General features: G+C 45.1%; 1 protein-coding gene and 1 non-coding gene across 2 annotated transcripts in view; one reads left to right on the forward strand and one right to left on the reverse strand.

The window, feature by feature from the left end:
- FAM135B (family with sequence similarity 135 member B) overlaps positions 1–20,950 on the reverse strand; it is a 162,296-nt gene extending 141,346 nt beyond the window's left edge. The window contains exon 1 of the mRNA XM_027132349.1: positions 20,861–20,950. Coding sequence (XP_026988150.1) covers positions 20,861–20,937 — 77 coding nt within the window. The 5' untranslated portion in view covers positions 20,938–20,950. The remainder of the gene's footprint in view (positions 1–20,860) is intronic.
- LOC113605006 (U6 spliceosomal RNA) lies at positions 15,284–15,388 on the forward strand. Its single transcript, XR_003427030.1, has one exon. It is a non-coding gene; the product is annotated as a U6 spliceosomal RNA (small nuclear RNA).
- Positions 20,951–21,460: the final 510 nt, after the last annotated feature.

Below are 21,460 nucleotides of genomic sequence, written 5' to 3' on the forward strand. Positions count from 1 at the left end.
AGAATGACAGTCCTTCAACAAACCTTAAAAACACTTTGAGAAAAAAATAACATTGCAGAATGTTACTGAATCACAGGATATCTCAAAGGGCTCAGTGACCCATGGAAAGATAAGGGAACATCCCATAGTCAGGGACCTTCTGGAATTAGCCTCCAAACCAGTTCATGGAAGAAAGACAATTCGAACCCCTGCCTGGGACAGCTAAACCTGAGACCAGATTCCTCTGCACAGGATCTGCCTTTTCTCAAGTTCTGACTCCTTATTCTGCATCAGATGTCTCTTCTTCTCTCCTATCATCTTTTTTTAAAATTTATCTTATTGAAGTATAGTTGATCTACCATGTGTGTTAATTTCTGCTATACATCAAAGTGATCCAGTTATCCGTCCATATACATACTTTTTCATATTCTTTTCCACTATGGTTTATCCCAGGATATTGAATATAGTTCCTTGTGCTCTACAGTAGGACCTTGTTGTTTAGCCATCCTACAGATAACAGTTTGCGTCTGCTCATCCCAAACTCCCAACCCATCCCTCCCCCACCCCCCTCCCCTCTGGCAACCACAAGTCTGCTCTCTATCCTGACATCATCGGCCTCTGCTTCTGGTATAAAATGTGCTGTTGTGAATGCCTCCTACTCTTCCGCACATCAACACCTTTGCAGGTGTCACTCCCCTTCCTTGGGATGACAGCCTGAAACACCTCCAACTGTCCTCATTTGTCAGGACTCAACTCAAAGGCCTGGCCCTGGCCCCTGGCCAGGCCCCCGACACCTGCAGAGTAAGGTACCGTCCATCACCCATCCCCTGTTCTCTATGTGCCTGGGGCTCCAGAGGGTCGGCTGGTGACACTGCATCTCCAATGCTTGCTCTCCAGGTGGACCTTCCCTGGTGAGGCCATGCCCTGTGAGGGACAAGAATATCCTGCTCCTTCCTGTTCAGGCCAAAACCCCAGCACAATACCTGGCACCCAGCAGTCCCTCAAAGAACCGATGAGGAAAGGATGAATACTTGGATTGCTTCTGCTTAAGCCAGGCCCCAGACCGTGAGCTCCTTGCTAGAAGAACATGTGCCGTATTGATTTCTACGGCCTATTTCTCTGACTTCTTCATCTGGGGGGATGAGTGAGTGACTCAGTCCTGAACCCACCGAGTTCTGGATCCTGACCTCCAACTCATTCTGGCGATATTCCTCTGGCAATACTTTTGCATTTTCATGTCCCTCAGCCTTTGACTGTAGAGCCCCTCAGAAAATATTCATCCATTCAACTGCGAGTAAACAGTTGGAAAAAAAAATGTGTTCACTGTGTACAACATAATCTTATTCTTCTTTAAAATGCTTGCATCAGTGTGTGTGCATGTATGTGTACATATCTCTGTATACAATATATGCAGATATATGCAGATAATACATGTAAGATGAGATCGTTCTGGAGATGGATGGTGGTGACGGGCACACAACAACATGAATGTACGTACAGCCACAGAACCGTATACTTAAAAAATGGTTAAAAGGTACATTTTTGTAATGTGTGTTTACCACGATTTTTTTAAATGGGAGAAAACGGTGTCTGATAAATTGAATGAGTGGATGAAGATTTGGCCACTTCAATAACCTCCTGAAGATGTCTGCCCTCAGACATAATTGGGCCCACGTCCCCTGCCATCGCCCCCTTCCTGCCCCTAAAGCATAAACGTAAATGTCTTAGTCCGTCATTCAAGCCCTCCCTCAGCAGGGAGGGCATTAATCTCCCCAAGGGAGAGAAGGGGAAGGTGCTAATTCTGCACCGTTTCATTATGTTTTATAGTGAACCTTTAACAAATCCCTACCCTGCACTATATGCTGTTTAACATGCAGGGGCTGCAAAGTTATTTAAGACGTTCTTGGTGTTCTCAAGCCAGCAGATGTGAAAAGCACTTTGCCTGTCACTTAACTCTGTCACTGATTCCCACTGGGAAGGCCTGCAATGTGCCGAGCACGGCGCTAAGACCTCCACGTGTCTTCACCTATCTGATTCTACAAGAACACCATGAGATGCCTCTTCTATGATACACAGAATACAGACTGAGCTCAGAGAGATGACACCAGCTCTCTCTCCAGCTGGGGAGAGGCAGAGCCAGGATGCAATTCCAGACCCACAGTGTGCGGGTCCAGACGTGAGTGACAGACGAGGAAACGGAGAGCCAGAGGCTTGAAGTGTCTCCTCTGCAGCCACCGAGGGATGAAGGACCCGTCCCCGGAGCTCCTCCTCTCCCGGGCAGCAGGTCCGTTCAACCCTGCTTTGACCTCTGAGTGAGCGCCGCCAGCCGCAAGGTCCCAAAAGGCACCGCCTCCTTCCAGATCTGAGAGGAAGATGCTTTAAACTGTGTTTGTGCCAAAGAGTCCTCCAGGTGACTCTAAAGGGCCGCTGGTGATCACACTGTTCTTAGAACTCAGCCACGCAAACCCCTGGGACAGGAGAAGACGTCTGAGAACGCGGCTGAGCAGAAGACCAGGACACTCAGCAGACACTTCACTTTTAGCACGTTGAGGTGGATAATTAAAGAACGACTCGGGAAGGACATGAGAAACGACAGAAGCAGGGTCCCTCCCCCAAAGTCCAGAGTCCCTGGTTCTGCATGACAGGGTTCAGGCATGTCTGCTAATCCATTTGTTTAAACAAGTGCGCACATGTGCCCACAGACATGCACACACGCAACCATGCATGCCCACAGCGATGCATGCCACAGACGTGTGTGTGCCCATGAATGTCCACTACTGTAAGCACACATGACCACAGGCATGTGCACCTGGAAACATGCATGACTAAAACCATACATGCTCACAAACATGGGTGCACACACACCACAAATTCTCGCAAACATGCAGGCAAGAGATTCAGAAGCAACTGCAATGACGTCTTTATGCTCAGAGACCAGTAACCTTTTCTTCCTTAAGTTCCACGCTGCAATGACCTGCACTGATTCTTGTAAGGTGTGCCTGCATTTTTTTTTTCCCTTAAAAGTTTGCACCATGAAGAATAGTTGAAGAAGGTACTCACTGTTGGGGAGTATCCTAAGCACTGAGATTCATCAGTGAAAGGAACAGATAAAGATCCCTGCATCTGTACAGCTTACATTTCAGCGGGAGGATCAAATAAATAAAAACACGGCAAATGAGTTACGTCCATGGTACGTTGAAAGATGATGAGGGAAAAGAGGGTCCCACTGGCAGAAGCTGCAGACTTCAAGTGTGATGAGAGAAGGTGACAAGAACAAAGACTTAATGGAGGTGAGAGGTTGTGCTTTGCGGACGTACTAGGGAAGAACGTTCCAGATGGAGGAAGATGCCCCAAAGGCCCCAGGCTGGGGGGGAGGATGCTGGAGGAACAGGCAGGTGGCCAGAGTGTCAGGAAGGGTCTCACAGGCCATCATGAGGACTCGGGCTGCTGCCCTGAGGGAAATGGGGCGTTAAGTCACTAGTTTTAGGCAGAGAAGTGACACTCCCTGGCTTAGGTCTTTTTTTTTTCCCGTAAGCAGATGATCACCGTCTTTATTTATTTTTTAACATCTTTATTGGAGTATAATTGCTTTACAATGGCATGTTAGTTTCTGCTTTATAACAAAGTGAATTAGCTATACATATACATATATCCCCACATCTCCTCCCTCTAGCGTCTCCCTCCCACCCTCCCTATCCCATCCCTCTAGGTGGTCACAAAGCACGGAGCTGGTCTCCCTGTGCTATGCTAACACATATATATGGAATCTTAGAAAGAAAAAAATGGTTCTGAAGAACCTAGGGGTAGGACAGGAATAAAGACACAGACATAGAGAATGGACTTGAGGACACGGGGAGGGGGAAGGGTAGGCTGGGACGAAGTGAGAGAGTGGCATGGCTTCGGTCTTAAAAGGACCCTCGGGCTGCTGTGTGAACCACAGAGGGAAGAGTGGGAACAGGGAGGAAGCAGAGACTAGGCAGAGGCAGTGAAAGGCATCTGCACAGAGATGACAGAGGCTTGGGTTGGGTCTGGGGTATCTCGTGAAGGAAAGTCAAAAGCATTGCCTGAGGCATAAGTAGTGTCAAGAATGACTCTGAGGTTCGATTGTGTGTGGCTGCCTCCCTTCTCAAAGGGAGGTGCCCAAAGGGATACAATGGAAGATCCTCAATGGCGCAACGAGGCCGTGCAGAATCTGGTACTTTTAAAAAAATATATAATTCATATATATATTCATATATAAAACTACAATTCATATATATAAAAGTATAATTTTAAAAAATATAATTTAAAATCAAACACAGAGAGAATATGGTTTAAGCACTGATACATGAATACCTGCTTTAGAAGAACAACAGAGGTGGTACGTAGTAACAAAAACTTATACACGGCCCTTTAGCTTCTTCTGTTGATGAAACGGTGTTGCCGCTACACAGTCTAATACTGCAGTGGAATAAATTCTCTATTCATTCAAGACTTTATCAAGGACAGAGATGATTAATAATTAATTAATATATACATATATTTATTTTTGGGAAAGTCTGAGCAAAAGCAGTAACACCTAAAGAGACTCTGGTTCGAGTTCACCTTCCAGCAGCCGCAGTGGCCTTACTTCATTCCCTGGACTAAGCTGTCCCTTCCTGGGGCCTCATGCCTGCCCTTTGTTCAGCCTCTTTCCTCCCACTCAAACTTAGCTATTTTTTAATTAACTTTCAAGTCTCCTTTTAAACGTTCCTTCCTCCAAGACATCTCTCCTGAGCCCTCATTCTAAATGAGGCATCTCCTTTCCTATGGCCACCTGCACTTTACATCATAGCACGTATTTCATACCGAACTGGCTACTTAGAAAAGGGAGTTTAGATGTAATGACTGTCTCGCCCACTGGACCAATGCTCTGTGAGAGCAGGGACTGTTTTGCTCAGGTCATAACCATGAACATGGCATCCAGAACTGTGTCGACGACACAGTCGACCCTCAATAAATACTGTTTTATTGTTCAATACATAGATGGGGAGTGTCCAAATATTTCAACCCAAATCGTCTATTTCTCAATAAGCTTTCATTGAGCTCCACTCTGTGCCAGCCCTGAGAGGCAAGCCTGGGAACCAGGAATGGATGGAACCCGGATGTCAGGCCCCTGGAGGTAATGGAGAGGTGGTCAGTGCTAGCAGTAGGACAAAGGAAAGCCTGGAGGAGCCTCCTGACCAGGATAAGCCGTAAGAAAGTCTCCTGAGAGGTGATATCTTAGAAGAGACAAAAAACCCGAGCAGGGGTGAGCAGGGAGAGCACTGCGACAAAAAGGATGTTCCTAGCAGTCGTAGGGGCAAATGCAAAGCTTGGAGGCAACAGAACATACGAAATCCTGGCTAATCCCTAATGCACAGGGTGGCTGGGAGGCAAGTTAGCTGCCAGAATCACAAGAGGATTCTTGGTCGAACAATGTGGTGGTCCCCGTATACTGACGCAAACCCCTGTGGAGAACTTGGCGATATTAACCCAGCTTCCTGTCCAGCTCTATCTCAAGCCCCTCCCTGCCCCAAACCACCCAATGATCGACTAAAACATCTGACACCTCAAAAGGAGCGGGGACCCCAATCCTTGACTCTCAGTCTTTCCCGAATTCTCCAAGGGCAAACCAGATTCTGCCACAGAAGACTTCCCATATTGCTTGGCACAACTTCTACGGCCTCAGTTTCCCCACTGTAGAAGGTGGGTGCGGATTGGACTTGCCTCAGTTTCTGTGCAGATTAAGTAAGATCATGCAAAGGGCTCAGCAGAGGGCCTGGCGTGTAGCAGGAGCTCGCAAATGCTCAGCACAATCACACTGCGCAATGTGTGTCTGTTTCTACCGCAAGGAGTTGGCAGCTCAATGGAAAGGTCTCGTGTTCATCACTTCTGGGTCCCTAGTATCTAGCACCATGACTGGCGCATAGGTGTTGACGAGTGAATACATAAATGAGCAAAAGAAAGAATAAATGAAGGTGGTGATGACAGGTCTGCAGTAGGAAGACATCTTCTCCAAGAGGAGCTGGCTGCTCGTGGGGGAGATGGAAGTTTTCAGAGCAGGACCCTGCTAATGCCATGTCCTTGTCCTCCCAGGTGCTTTCTAGACAAAAGAGTGGAAGTAGACCTCAGCTCTTCAAAACACAAAGCATCACTTCCTGTGGCATCAACGAACCACAAGCCCACGATGCGCTGTCAAAGTCAGAGGACAAAAGGGGTGACAATGCTTATAGGAAGTCTTGAATCCTTTGAACTATGACACTGAGGCTTAAAAGTCCTATAGGTCGTCTCTGCTGGTGCATCGTGCATGGAAACCCAGGCTTCAGAAAGACCCCAGGAAAGAACAGCCAACACGGAACGGTGCCCAGTTAGCGCTGCGCCCGCAGAAAGGGACAACCTGCTGCTTCCCCAGCGAACAGCCGTCTTGCGGTCTCCTGAGATTTTTAAATTGCTTTTTAGATAATCCGGGTAGCAGCCCTCAACCCACCATCTGCTCTGCTTACGTGTCTCCAGGGGTTGGCTAGTTGGGACCTGACGCAGACACACCAGTCCTGGGAGAATCAGAGACTCGTAAGAATTGACATGACCTTACAGACCCTCCAATCTATGTCGTAACATACAGCCCGGCTCTGCCTGAGCCCAGCAGTGTCAACTCAAATGAGGCCCATCACCTGTGTGGCCCTCCGTTCTTTCACCTACATGACAGTGACAGAATCCTAGCCCCGACTTCATGGGATTGTTTGAAGACCTGAATGAGGTAATAAATACAAAGCCTAGAAGAGTTCCAGGTTCAGTGTTTAATAAACGTTAGCCAATACAGTGGTTACTACCTTTACCGTTGTTTTTCCAAAGGTTTTCAAGTAGATGCAGTGATGCCCCCATGATATGACGCGCAGCCTCGGAGGCTGCACCCCGTGAAACGTCAACCAAACCAGTTCCACTTTTTCCTTTTATATATCAGGCTTTCCTTTAAGATTCACTCTGAGGAAAGGAAGTCAAAGGTTTTTAAAAACGGTCGAAGATTTCTGATCGAATACATCGTCACCTTGTTCTCACCAAATACGTAGCTTCCCAAGACTCTCAACCATCTTGACCCCACTTCAGGGGGAGGGGCACCCATGATGCTCAAAGCAACCTGCCCTTTGAAGACCTTTCCATTAGAAAACGGTTCCTGACATCAAGTACTTAAATTATTTCTTCCTTTCACTCCCAGGGTCTTAGTTCTGACCTTTGAAGAAACTAATGGTGCATCTAATTCCTTTTCCTGGGAGGCCATTAGTGATCCCTAAATGGTGAACCCACAATTCTGAATCCTTTCTAATTCGTTCAATTACTCCTTGTTGGGTAGAGATGGGGCTTCATTTGCAGGCTTAGGGTACTCAGGTTTGTCAACACGCTTCCAGATGTCCTGGATCTGATACATGGAGTGGAATTCAAAGTCCCTGAGGTCTGACCAGAGCAGAGAGGAGACAGCAACACCCAGCTTCCCTCCGGCACCGGGACTGGACAATGCAAGTCAAGATGTGTGAGCTGGGCAGGTCCTTCTCAAGGTCTGGACTAATAAAACTTGTGAAATTACTGCAAACAGAATGAGTGGTGTATCTCTGAGTTTTCTTATTTCTTGAGTCCCCAGGAAGACGTTTGGAGGTAGGGGTCCAGATGTGGGTTTTGGAAGGGAAGCAGAGTGGCTTCAGAGAAAGAACATGGGACTGGAAGTGAGACAGACTTGGAATGGAACCATTAGCAGCCTACATGGCTTCAGTGATTTTATTTTAGTGTTTGTCAAAGGCTGTTTGCCCATGTGTAAAATGGGAAATATAATATCTGCTTCTCCAGGATAATTAGATGACATGATGGAGATAAAAGGCCTAGTTCAGTCCCTAGGATACCTCAAGGACTAAGCTCAGGTTGATTCATTTTTTGTTTCTTTTTCTGTTTGTTTGTTTAATTCCCCAGTATTTACATAGGTTGGGCCACCTTTTACCTGTTTGATATATGCATGATGAGAGGAAGAATGAATGGGGGAATGAACGGACGGTTATGTTGACAGACAAACGGACAAATTCTCAAGAGAGGTAGTTTTGTGGCCCCTTCTTCAGGCTGAGATAAGCAACGTGGAGCCAGCAATGCAGAGCACGTCCAAGACTATCAGCTTCGCAGTGAGCCAGAGGCAGGCTTAAACCCCGTACTGACACTCACCAGCAGTAGGGCTCCCTCAGGCAAACTGTGTAATAACCATAATGATGATGATGATAAATAATAATTAGATAGCTCAAAATCATCAAGAACAATACACACACATGTAATTTTTCGTTCACAAAAACCGCAGGAGGCAGATACTATCATTATCTGTTTTTCAGAGGTGGAGAGAAGAAGTCATTTGTCCAGGACCATATTGCTCTGAGGGCTTGGGACCGGGATCCAGACTCAGACACTCTGACACCAGAGCCCAAATCCCAGCCACTGAGCAAAGCCCTCTGAATGTCCCTGTGGCCTCATCTAAGAAGTTTACTCATTCACATGATATCTCAAAGACATAAACGAGAAATCCCACAGGAAGTTCTTATTACAAACAGATGGTAATAAATGTTACCTGTTTCCTTCACCTACATCAACATTCATATTTCTGTATTATTCAGAAGAAGGCTTCCAGACAAAACAGGACACAAAGCAATGCACCATACCCCGCACTAATTAACTCCAACTTTGGACAATTTTGCAAGTCTACCCTTTTGATGAATGGATGACAGCATGGGAGAAAGAGCAAACTCCAAGGGATGCTATTTAGAACACGAGCATCACACAGCCCACTCCACGTGTGTGCACACCTGCACACACACACATACTTGTGCATGCACGTGTGCACACATCTGTGACATGATGAGTAAAGAATATTGTTGCAAGGAAAATCCCAAGAGACGACTACAGCAGGCTGCCACTAGAGACTAAGATTCCATGGAACACACTTCGGGATTTTTTTTTTTTTGATTCTGAGAAAAAAGGTCTTGATTAGGAATCAGGAAATCTGAGATCCTGAGCAGATTCTTCCACTGCCCAGCTGCCTAACTACTGCAAGGCAAAGTACCCTTTCTCTGCACCCAGTATCCTTATTTATAGAGTAAGTAAACTTGAAAGAGTTGATGGGAGAGCATTCCATGAAATGGGAACAGCCAGTGCAAAGGTTCCATGCCCGACATTATCAAGAAACTACAAAGAGACTATTATGAGGGCTTCCCTGGTGGTGCAGTGGTTAAGAATCCACCTGCCAATGCAGGGGACACGGGTTCGAGTCCTGGTCCCGGAAGATCTCACACGCCGCAGAACAACTAAGCCCATGCGCCACAACTACTGAGCCTGTGCTCTACAGCCCGCGAGCTACAACTGCTGAGTCCACGTGCCGCAACTACTGAAGCCCGCGCACCTAGAGCCGGTGCTCCGCAACAAGAGAAGCCACCGCAATGAGAAGCCCACGCACCGCAACAAAGAGTAGCCCCCGCTCGCCACAACTAGAGAAAGCCCACATGCAGCAACGAAGACCCAACGCAGCCAAAACTAAATAAATAATTACTTAATTAAAAAAAAAATGAGACAGACTCTTATGGCAGGAGGTGAGCCAATGAGGGAAAGAGTAAGTCATTCTGGCTTTACTCATAGTAAATTGGAGAACAGAGAGTTAGAACAGAGGAGCATCACAGTCTGACTTATGCTTTGCAAAGACCATCTGGCTTCTGTGTTGTAGGGGGGCTAGAGATGAGCAAGGGTAGCATCAGGGGGATCAGACGGGGAAGATTATTGTGCAAATCCAGATGGGACAGACGTGATGGTGGCTAAAACCAGCATATTAGCAATAGAGGTGAGAAATGTCATATTCTGCATAAATTTGGAAGATAGAGTCAATACTATTTCTGGATGAAGTGGACATGAGGTATGAGAGAGAAGGAAGTCAGGAATTGCTCTAAGATGTTGGCTTCAACACCTAGAAGGATGGAGTTGACTGAGATGGAGCTGTTTGATGGAAGAGGTTTGGGAGAGCAGGAGATCAGGTTTTTGGTTCGGATAGGTCAAGTTTAAGATGCCTTTTAGACAGCAAGATGACAATGGATGGAGAACACCTACAGGACAAATCTGAAGTATGGAAGAGAGCAGAAATTGGTGACATAAACTGGGAAGCCAGTGGCTCACAGGTAGTATTTAAATCCATGGGACCGGGTGACCCAGGAAGTGAGTGTAGAAAAGCACTGCCAAATTGATGGGTTAAATACTGAAAGGAATGTATTTTAATAATAGACAATAAGTATCAAGGGCCATGCACAGTCTTCTATCTGCCATTTATTCTTCGTATTCAGTTAAGTACAGCTCAGCCTATAAATCCTGGGCCCCTCCTGGACCCAAGGTATCCATTCATCTTCTCTCCTTCCCTCTCCCTCCTCTGTCTCTGAACACTTGAGTGTAAAGATTTATCTCAGTTGGGGCAGACAGAGGCCGGAAGAAATCCCATTTGGGCATCTACGCCTAATCCTTATTTGCTCCATCTGTTGTGTCAATACCCTGCCCTGTGAGAGTATTAGGAGCTCTCCCAGCTACAGATAAAGGACATTGGTTCCATTTCATGACTGTTTCTTATGGGTCTGGAGCTCACTAAGTCATCTGAAGAGAGAAATCAGTGGCGGGATTTGAGCTTTATACAAACCTCAGAAACTACCAACCGATAGGATTTGGAGTGTGATGAGAAACGTCTTTGTCACACTGCTCAGTGAACGTCTCCTTCATCAGGGCCCGGTTCAGATAAGTAACCTCAACCAACGACTAGGAATTCAAATGTGTGAGTGCCAACTACCTGTCAGGCAGTGCCTGCGTTCTCCACGCTTAAGCCAAAGGGTGTTCTAACGCAAATCTGATCCTCCCCTCCTTCAAACATTTCCTACTCACCCCTCCTGTAACATCCTTAGAGGAGAAAGTTCAAACGCCTTGGTCTGCATTTCCACCCAATTGTGCTTAAATCGTCATTTTTCTCTTGGAGTCTGGTCTCGCCAACAGAATAAAAAAACAGTGTTGATAATACTGACTTTGGAGGCAAAGAGCCATGAATTCAAACCTTGACTCTGCCCTGGGATAGCCAGGCGTCCTGGAGCTTCCGTTTACCCATCTGTAAAATGAACGTAATGATACCTAGCTCATAGAGCTATCAATAGCATCAAGTGAGTTGATAGAGTAAAGGTCCTGGCACACAGTCTGAGCTCACAAAGTGTCACAAGTTACTGAATGATTTCACGCGGGCTCAGTTATGCCCATGAGCAGACAAATCCCAGCCCTGATTCCTACCTGGTCTCTGGACTCAGATACCCCACTGCCTCCGGACCTCTAGACTCACGTCACCTCTGGCTGCCTGGTCCTACCCCTCCTCGACTTTATGTACCAATTCACCCAAGGGCGCAACTGACTATCACTATGACTTCTCTCCCCCGTAACATGACATTAAAGCACCAATTCTTCCCATTCCAGTGCTTCAAGATTTTTCAACTATTCTCCGTCTGAGCTGTCCTCACCACTGTCATTATTTTTCCTCACCCCACCTGCCATCCTCTTTGCTTCCAAAGCATCATTTTTACAACACAAATCATCAAGAAATTCCCTTACTTATATGGTTTCTTCACCCTCCTTGATCGACAGAGTGCAATTCCGCCTCTCCCACTCCATCAAAAACACCACCTCTAGGGAGCCCTCTTCAGCAGTGTGGCATTTCCCAGGGATGCCATGACCTTTATCATCCCCAGGCCTTTGCACATGCTGTTCTCACTGACTGAGATTCCCCTCCAGCCTTCGCCTGACCAGTAGAACCCCCATCTTCTGCGTAACCTGTCGTGATGCCTCCCGAGAGAGGAGATGGTATCCCTGTCCTCCCTCAGCACCTTAGGACCTTGTCCGTGCTTTTTTGTTCCATTTCTGACATCACTTTATTAACTCACATCTCTTTCTCCCATAGCACGTTGGAAACAACTTGAGTTCACGGCTCTTTCTCAATGTTCTGCCCAGAATTCCTAGGACAGAGCCAACAGGAGCAAGCGCTCAAAGTCTCCAGAATGGGTAAATTAATGAGGAAATAAGTAAAAGAACAAGAGGCGACCCTGGGTCTGTTTTACAAGGGGCAATTTGTGCAAGAGCTGCGTGGGAGGGACGCTACATACTCCTTCTTGAGAAAGATGACGGTAGAGAAAGCGTTAATGGGTAGAAAAAGGGGGGCGGGCAAGAGATCTTCTCCGAGGATTCTATTTACGGAAGGATCTTTTGTCAAAGAAGTGTGAATAGATTTGGTTAAGCAAATGCCTCTGGGGTCTGTCAGTCTTTGGCTGGAAGGATTCAATTCCCAGTACATCATCCCCTGATTATTCAAGGAAAACATCCAGATAGATGCCAGGCGGCCAGGAAAGGAAGTCTGAGCAGAAGGGAAAGTCGTGCTCTGTAGTTGTGCTGTTTGCAGAAGTGCAAGCGTTTAAAGAAGTTGGAGGTAGGGGCAGTCATCGCAACATCTGAACACCCTCGTCTGCCCAAGCCAAACAAGACATGCCTCGTGAAGTAGAAAGCAAATGCAAGGACTCTGGGGTGCAGGCATCCCCGCAAGAAACCCTCCACCTGGCCACCTGCACAATGTGCAAAACTGAGCCAGACTTGGAACCCATGTCAGGCTCTGCTTCCTCTATGATTTAGGGATAATACTACATCCCTTGTAGAATTGTGGGGTTACGTGAAGCTATTTGTAATAATAGAGAATTTTATAATTTTCTACTCCAAATAAATTCTGGTTGATTCTAGTGGGTTGAAACATAAAAGTTTCATGCAATGACACTAAAGAGATTTTTTCAGAGAGAGCACAGAATTTCACCCTTTCTGGGAGCACAGCATGCCGATGAAAGCAAAGTTCTGCCTACTTTTAGGAGGAACAGCAAAGAACCAACCTTCCAGGCATGTCTTTTCTTTTCCCAAACAGTAACTGCAGTGACCTGAGTGCCAATTCCTGGGATCTGTGAGGCCATGGAGACCCAGACATCAGTGACGTGGGAGATTTTTAGATTCCCACGGTTCACAAATGTTCCTCTACTCAAAAGGTGGAGGTTCCCTGCCTGATGCCCTGAAGATTCTTAATCAGTGTTTAATTCCTCTGAGCTTTGTAAAATGCTTTCTGCGGAAGTCTAAGACGAGATGGAACAGAGATTTGAGATTAAACGAGGACTGTTAGGGTGACGATCATTTCCTCCCTCACTCTGTTGGATGATTATATATATATATATATATATATATATATATATATATATAGAGAGAGAGAGAGAGAGAGAGAGAGAGAGAGAGAGGGAGAGAGAGGGTTCTGATTACAAAAGTGATATGTATATTGTGAAAAATAAGGAAAAGTACAAGGATGAAAATGTCACCATAATTCTTCCACTAGGCAAAACTATATGTGTGTGCTATTGAAAGTTTATTTTTTTAATTTTTATTGGCGTATAGTTGCTTTACAATGCTGTGTTAGTTTCTACTGTACAGCAAAGTGAATCAGCTATACGTATACATATATTCCCTCTTTTGTGGATTTCCTTCCCATTTAGGTCACCACAGAGCACTGAGTAGAGTTCCCTGTGCTATACTGTAGGTTTTCATTAGTTACCTATTTTATACTTAGCATCAATAGTGTATATATGTCAATCCCAATCTCCCAGTTCATACGTTTGTTCTCTATGTCTGTGTCTCTATTTCTGCTTTGTAAATAAGATCGTCTATACCAATGTTCTCAGATTCCACATATATGCATTAATATACGATATTTGTTTTTCTCTTTCTGACTTCACTCTGTATGACGGCTATTGAAAGTTTAAAATGAGAAAACGATGAAATGCATTTAAAATTGCTTTTGAGCGACATTTGACAACAGTTGGGAATGAAACCAGAGCAGTTAAGGACTTCACTCTCTTACATCTTCTACTCTGACCCGAGATCCACTCAAAGACCCTTCTAGAAAAGAAACATCCTATAGTTCAGTATAACTCTATTGACTATAGTATCTCACGAGTTTCCCTAAAGCTATTATTTCTTTAGATATGTACTGTGTATTGGAAAGCTAGTAAGAGAGTAGATCTTAAATGATCTCACACACACACACACACACACACACACACACACACACACACACACACACACAAAGGTAACTATCTGAGCTGAGGGATGTCTGAACTAACCGTATTGTAATCCTTTCACGATATATACATACATGAAATCATCACACATACACCTTAAACTTACACAATATTATACGTCAATTACATCTCAATTAAGGCAGAAGAAAAGAACTGTGGCATTTTCACTTTATAGATTCCAAAAATGAGATAAAGAAGAGAAAGCAGAATTTCCCCCATTGAGGCCAATACAAATCCGCATGGAGTCCATTAGGTTTCCGACTGGCAAGGAGACCTCTTCCTGGGAGATTAGTAGTGACGAATTTAAATAACTGCTTAAAATATAAAAAGGATCACCCAGTCCAGAGTCCGACCAGGCCAGTGGTCTGCTCCAGCCCTGGCCCTGACCAGCTGAGGACCGTCTGGTGCAGAGTTTGCATTGGAATCAATGGGACAGAAAGGCCAGAGAGGGCTTAGCCCAATTTGGCAGCACTGCCAGGCCTGGCTCTCTAACTAGATGCTTTACAAATATCACCTCATGACTTCCAATAGAGATCCTGCAAAATAAGTAAGGAAACCGAGAAAGTAACTCGCCCACGGGTACCCGGCTGGTTGCAGAAGACGTGCAGGTAGATCCCAGGTCTCTGTGTCTTAGACCAGATCTGGGTCTCTGCTCTGCCCTCTACACCACGTCCATGACCACGTGCCCTGTCGTTCTCCTTGAGAGGCCTGAGCGAGGACCTGTGAGCACAAAACTAGAAAGGACCACACTCTCCATTGCCTTTCTGTTCTGCCTTTATTCCTCCCCGAGGTTATTAGGCCCTGTGGGTGGTTCTGAGCTCACCAGAGACATTTTAATCTCGGCAGGCCAGCTCTCAGCCCCCTGGAAGGAGCTTTTCTTTACAGATCTGCTGAGCATGTCCTCAGCCAGGGGTTAAGAGGATAAAAGGCTTAAAGCAGCAGGCTTATGAAGTCACAGATTCAAAGGGGAAAAAACAGGAAAAAAAAAATGGGACAGGGTAATTGTTAACAGGAATGTGGATTTGCTAGAAAAATAATCCAGGAGGTCCATCTACATAAGCCCTTGGGCCACTGACGTCTGTTCACCCTCCACAGGAATAATTATTTAAAATGTCATTTTAGTGCTCACTTCGGCCGCACACACACTAAAACTGGAACTACACAGAGAAGACAGCAGGGCCCCTGCACAAGGACGACGCGCAAAACGCGAAGCGTTCCGTATGTCTGAGGTCTGATGATACACACACACACACACACACACACACACACACACACACCCCACCCCACACCTTGAGTACTGATGTTTCCCAGAGAGGCCTATATGCCCGAATATGTAGCCAAGGAGTAAAACCTAGCAAAGTAAAGATATTTGAATGGAGACTTCTAAAGATGGTGAGCGTTAAATTGCTTCAAAGAACGACATTGAGACAAATATCTGAGGGACATAAATCCCTTTATTACTGTCAGTATATCACTGGTTCTTAAATAGCAGTTTTACTAAACAAGCCCCATTTATAATAATTATATTCTTGTTTATCCTCAGTATTACTTAAACAGATATTTAAAATAAAAAACTTATCGCGGGGAGATAAAATGCCATTTTATGGGGAAAGAGAGATCAAATTTTTATGAAAATAATCATCATGGAATTTCACAGAAAGACTCTTAAAGATCATCGAGCCTATCTACCCTCCTTGTGCTAGATGGAACCCTTGGCTGTAAGTGATAAAAATCCCAAATCAGACCATGTATAATTCCCCCTCCCTTCCAAAAGGATAGGAATGAATGAGAAGGATCCCAACATATTCTAATAAGAGAAGTAAAGGAAAGGATTGTTTCTGACAGAACCAGACAAATCAATGAATTGCTCTCTGGCAAGCAAAGGTAATCGTATTTCTGAGTCTATTAAGGCACATCAGGGCTGGTTAGCTAATTTCCCAGGGAGCTTAGCTGTCGCTGGGCATCAGGCCACAGTGGGGATGTCAAGGCATAAACACAAGATGGGATTTTCTTTCAGGAATCACTTAACTTGGGAGCCAACCGTTTTCACTCCGGTAGAGACAAGGCAGGTGAGTTTGTTCTGGGGGGATTTCAATCCTAACATTTCTACGAGCATTGGACCTTCCACGTAAGATCTGATCATACTGATTACAGTTCTTTTTTGCGCAACTACTCTGTGGGCAGGACAGAATTTATATGTAAAAGCATCTAAAACCTCTGAGTAGGGAAAATCTTCTAAATGACCTTGTAGAGAAGGGGTGGAGGAAAGGAGGAGGTGAATCTGAACAGCAAACAATGAAAACCTTCACTCAGGAAGAAAATCGCTTTGATTCAGAGCCTTGTTTGAATTAAGACTGAAAATGAAATCTGAATTCATTTTCAAGGACAAATGTTAGCTCCCTTTCAGCTAACACTGTTAGAAATGAAGGTTCATGCTCTCATAAGCAGGTATGAATTATTAATATATTAATGACTTACACGTATCCAGGCAATGGGTTTTATAATTAATTGTTCACTTAAGCATCTCCTTATTAGAAAATTATTGTAAATGAAATAATAGCTTCCCTTTTGCTTTCTGGCTCCCAGAACCCATGCTAGAAGGCTAGGGTGGCATCTCCACAGGTTCCTGAGCAGAAGGCATGTGCAAAGGCATGTGTTAAGATCCAGTCTCCTATTGGGGAAGAGGAGACGTCACAACCATATAATGAAAGAAGGGACTGTTTTATCTTTATGACTATCATTTAATGAAGAGCCACGTGACCCCACACCTAAGCTGCTCTTGATCTGTCAGGGTGCACCAGGCTCTATGCTGGGCACTGGCCACATGAAGTCACGTAAGAGGGAGTCCTTAGCCTGAAGGAGCTTGGATCCAGCTGAGAAGAAGTTAAAGCCACACATGACATCACTATCATTCCCTTGTTCAGCCCAGCCCTCCGCCCATGGCAATCTAAGAAAGTGTGTGGCAGTTGACATGAATATCTCTATAATCACACGTCCAGTAAAAGATAGGCTGTAACCCTCTTACCCCATCCACTTTTCCATTCCTACTCTTCACTGCACTTTGGTCTTTCAGGCTGGCTCTGCTTCCTGACACCGCTGAGCCCTTCCTGTCCCGCCCTTCCAGGTCCTCTGCTAGGCCAACGCCCGCCCGCCCAGCTTTCAAATGATAGCTTATCTCCTACCAAGACATCTTCTCTGACTCTGCCCACAGACTGGCTTCCTGCTTCTGTTTCACAGCACAGCACCCGAATCTGTCTTTGTTATAGACCGTATCACACACCAAGGTCATTTTCTATGTATGTATCCATCTCCCTCATTAGCTGGTAAACACCTTGAAGGCAGAATATCTTTCATCTTCATCCTTATGGAGCCTAAGCCAATAACGTAGACTTACTAGTGTTTGCGGTCATGCGTGTGTGAGTGGATGACAAAATAAAACACATGAGGTGCGCTTTAGAAACAGGGAGAAGAGGGATTCATAAAAATCGGGCTGACTACAGTAGGTGAATGTCAATCAATATACAGAAGTGGTTTGGAGAGGAGGTGATATTGGAGCGGGAACTTGCAGAGGGTAGAATTTTCAAGGCAGATATTGGAGGGGAGGGTCAAGAATGGTCTGAGTACAGACAGTAAAGATAGAAGAAGTTTAAGTTCAAACCGTTCAGTCTCTGAGCACTGGGCTGAGGAGTGAGAAAACAAGATGGTCTCAACAACCCTTTGGGGTAATAACTCTGCTAATAGTGTTAAGGACGGATTGGAAGCCAGGATTTACTAGTAGAAGTGACAATTTAGATAGCATCTACTGGATACCAGGTTCCATGCTAGCTGCTCTGCATATATTAATTAATGCAACTAGTGCCATAACCATTCAGATTACCCCACGAAATAGACTTTGTCATCACCATTTTAGAGTGATAACTGGTTTTAAAGGGACACGTTCTCAGAGCTTATAAGTGGCAGAGTTTAGCTTCAAAGTCAGGTCTGACCCCAAAGCCAGGCTCCCAAGTGCCTCCCTGCCCCTGGCTTTTTATCAGGATGAGTCTCACTGCCAAGTACAGGGGTGGCAATTCATGATGCTTTTGACTGGTTTCAGATATGCTTTTCCTTTGAGAATTCACCTCAGTCAACACAGACCTTGCATAAATGCAAGTTGACTGTTCAAAGCAAACATCACCAAAAAGCAGTATGCATTCTGGGACTAGAAAAACTATTGGCAAATATAAATGTGCTCTAAGCAAGTAACTCCCTGATCAGGGCAAATGCTCGCTCAATATTCTCAGCTCTGTATCCACGCGGTTCCAACACAACATCTCACAACGAATCACGAAGGCGTGTCTATCTGGGCAGATGGGGTAAATGGGCTAGCACATTTGTAACACAGGCCCACAGGCACTACTCATCAACTGGAGAAGCCAGGTGGAACTTGGATGACCACAGCCAAACGCAATCCAAAGAAGGGCGCTCTCCTCCCTTTGCAAGCCCCAGCTCTGATTTCTACCATCCCAAGGACAGTAGGGAGCACACATTTAATCATATATCCTTACACCCCCCAAAAAGGGCCGGCTTCCCCAAATCCCACCTTCCTTCTCTTTAATGACATCAGGAGATCATCCACTTTCTTTCAGCCAGGCCCCCACCTTGCCTACTGGGTCTGGACTGCAGCTATCACATCCCCACGGAGTGCTTGCTAGGAAAGCAATTACATTTCACCATCCTCATGGCTCCTGTAGGATTCAGAGTGGAAAATTCCTTGGCCCTTGAGCATCAGGGACCATGGCCGTCAGATACTCCCCTGGCAGATGCAGAATCCTGGCTGGCATCATGCCCAGCCTGTCCACAGCTCCCTGTAGGTAGAATCCAGGGGGCTGGGGACCATTCACGTCAAGGTCTTATTGCAGATGAGACCTTAGAGATCCTAGCACTCCCTCCACCCCGGAGAGGTCTAATCGCCTTCATCCAAAAGATGCCCTAGCCTGTTCGTGGAGGTAGCTGAAATGAAACCCACCCTCAAGCAAGTTTGATCATCCAGTTATGCCCTCATCCACATCGACGTGTGTGCCTAGATTTCCACACTCCTTGACACCATGAAATAGTAGCAAGAGCTAGAAGAAAGTTGTGAGAGTTCTCCTTGCTCTGCGAGACGGACCAGTGGTCTCCAACAGTTGATTTGCATGTTTACCAGTAAAAACATTTTTGGGCATGCAACCCCAATATATGTATATTTATTTATAAATCATATACATGTACAGTTCTACTTGTATATAGTATGCATTATAAACACAAGAAAAGGTATTTTAAAAGATGAGATGAGAAATGTGATAATTCATGTTTTAAAAATAGTTATTTTATGTATTGATGGAACACATAACTTTTGTAATATATACATACACAGTAATAAAATTATATACATAACATATATAATATATTATATATATACGCTGGTAATTTATACAGTAATATACAATAATTAAAATTATATATAATATATTATGCATGTTAAAATACACACACACACACACATATATATATATATACACACACAGAACAGTGATTCAATAGTCTGGTTTTAATTCAGACTAATTCAACATTAGACTTTAGCAGTGAATGCAGCTAAACGAGATGCTTCCCCAAACCACATAGACCTGGAAAGAAGAGAAGAGCACCGCAGGCTTATCGAGTAATTCATGATTTCCATATTCACTTTCAACCTCCCCTTCCGCCTGCACAGGGCTCTCTTTGTGTTCTGGGTGTGCCATTTTGAAATGTCTTGTTAACAATGACGATTTCATACGAGCTTTAGTCAATATCTGATGGTCAATATACAGTGCAGAAGAGGTACATTATTAATAATTACGGTTACAAATCCATATGTAAGTTCACATATCTCAAACTACTTAGTGTTGGGCTCGGATGAACTGGTGATTCCATCTCAGTGTGGGACTTAGTGAGATCATGCACGTAAAATGCCAAATTCAGAGTACATCGTGAAAAAGTAGGAGCAGCTATATTTTAATTGTGTATTTAAAAAAGACATTTTTTTTAATGTGGGGCTTCCCTGGTGGCGCAGTGGTTGAGGGTCCGCCTGCCGATGCAGGGGACACGGGTTCATGCCCCGGTCCGGGAGGATCCCACATGCCGCGGAGCAGCTGGGACCGTGGGCCATGGCCACTGGGCCTGCGCGTCCGGAGCCTGCGCGTCCGAAGCCTGTGCTTCGCAATGGGAGAGGCCACAACAGTGAGAGGCCCGCGTACCGCAAAAATAAATAAATTAATTAATAAGACATTGTAAATTCTCAGTTTTTGAGAGATCTGGGTACAGGTTTTATGATATGTGGTTTGGGGAGATGGCCCCTAGAAATATCGATCCTACAGACACCTTTTTTTATCAGAGCCACCCAGGCAAGCTTCACTTCCAATAAATTCACTTTCCTTTAACACTGACTGACAGATTGCATGGAAAGAGCAAGTAGGAAGACGTGCAGGAGGATGAGAGAAATTAGCATTTTTCTGGTCTTTGTCAATTTATGGCTGATTTTCAAATGCACTAAAAGTTTGGATTTTCCACTTGGCAGGAAAAATAATACAAATTCTTTCCTCATGAACCCAAAATTTCCTATGACCTGTCCTCACCACCAAGATCTGCCAGAGAAAAAACAAAACAAATGTGTAAACTAATACAAATAGCGAAAGCATACTCACCCTCTCTGAAAGAGATCCACGTTATAAAATGTATGTAGCTCTACAGAAAACTCCACCGTTCCTTGTACCTCAGACATGATCTTTTCGGTTCATTACCTAAAAAACAAGAGGGAAATGAACAGCTTGAGATCACATCAGCCAAACACAGAGAGCCTGGGCTTCTACAACTGGAACTCAAACAGCACTGACGTAGAGGGACAAGGGTATCTGGCCAACGGGACCATGACGTGTCCATTGGACACCATCACCCAGGGGTTCCTATTATAGGACAGACACAGAGAGATGAAGTAACTTACAGGATGTCACACAGCTCACACCTCCAAGAACTGGGACTCAGACCCAGATACACTAATTCTAAAGCTGGGCTAGTTCCCTGCCCTTCCTTACCTGTCGGCACCTGGAGGCACGAGCATCCCAGCTACGAGCACATGCTTCATGGCCAACAGAGCAAGAATCCCCACTCCTCCACTCTCTACTTGTGTGACCTTGAGCAAGTCAACGGAACCTATCCCATCCTCAGTTTCCTCATCTGTAACAGGAGGACTGGTAATGGCATATAACTCTGATAGACAATGGGGAGATTAAATAAATCTGCCACAT

The sequence above is a fragment of the Aethalodelphis obliquidens genome, unplaced genomic scaffold, assembly GCF_003676395.1.
Source record: "Aethalodelphis obliquidens isolate GAN/ISIS:26980383/991018 unplaced genomic scaffold, ASM367639v1 scaffold41, whole genome shotgun sequence".
Classification (NCBI taxonomy): domain Eukaryota; kingdom Metazoa; phylum Chordata; class Mammalia; order Artiodactyla; family Delphinidae; genus Aethalodelphis; species Aethalodelphis obliquidens.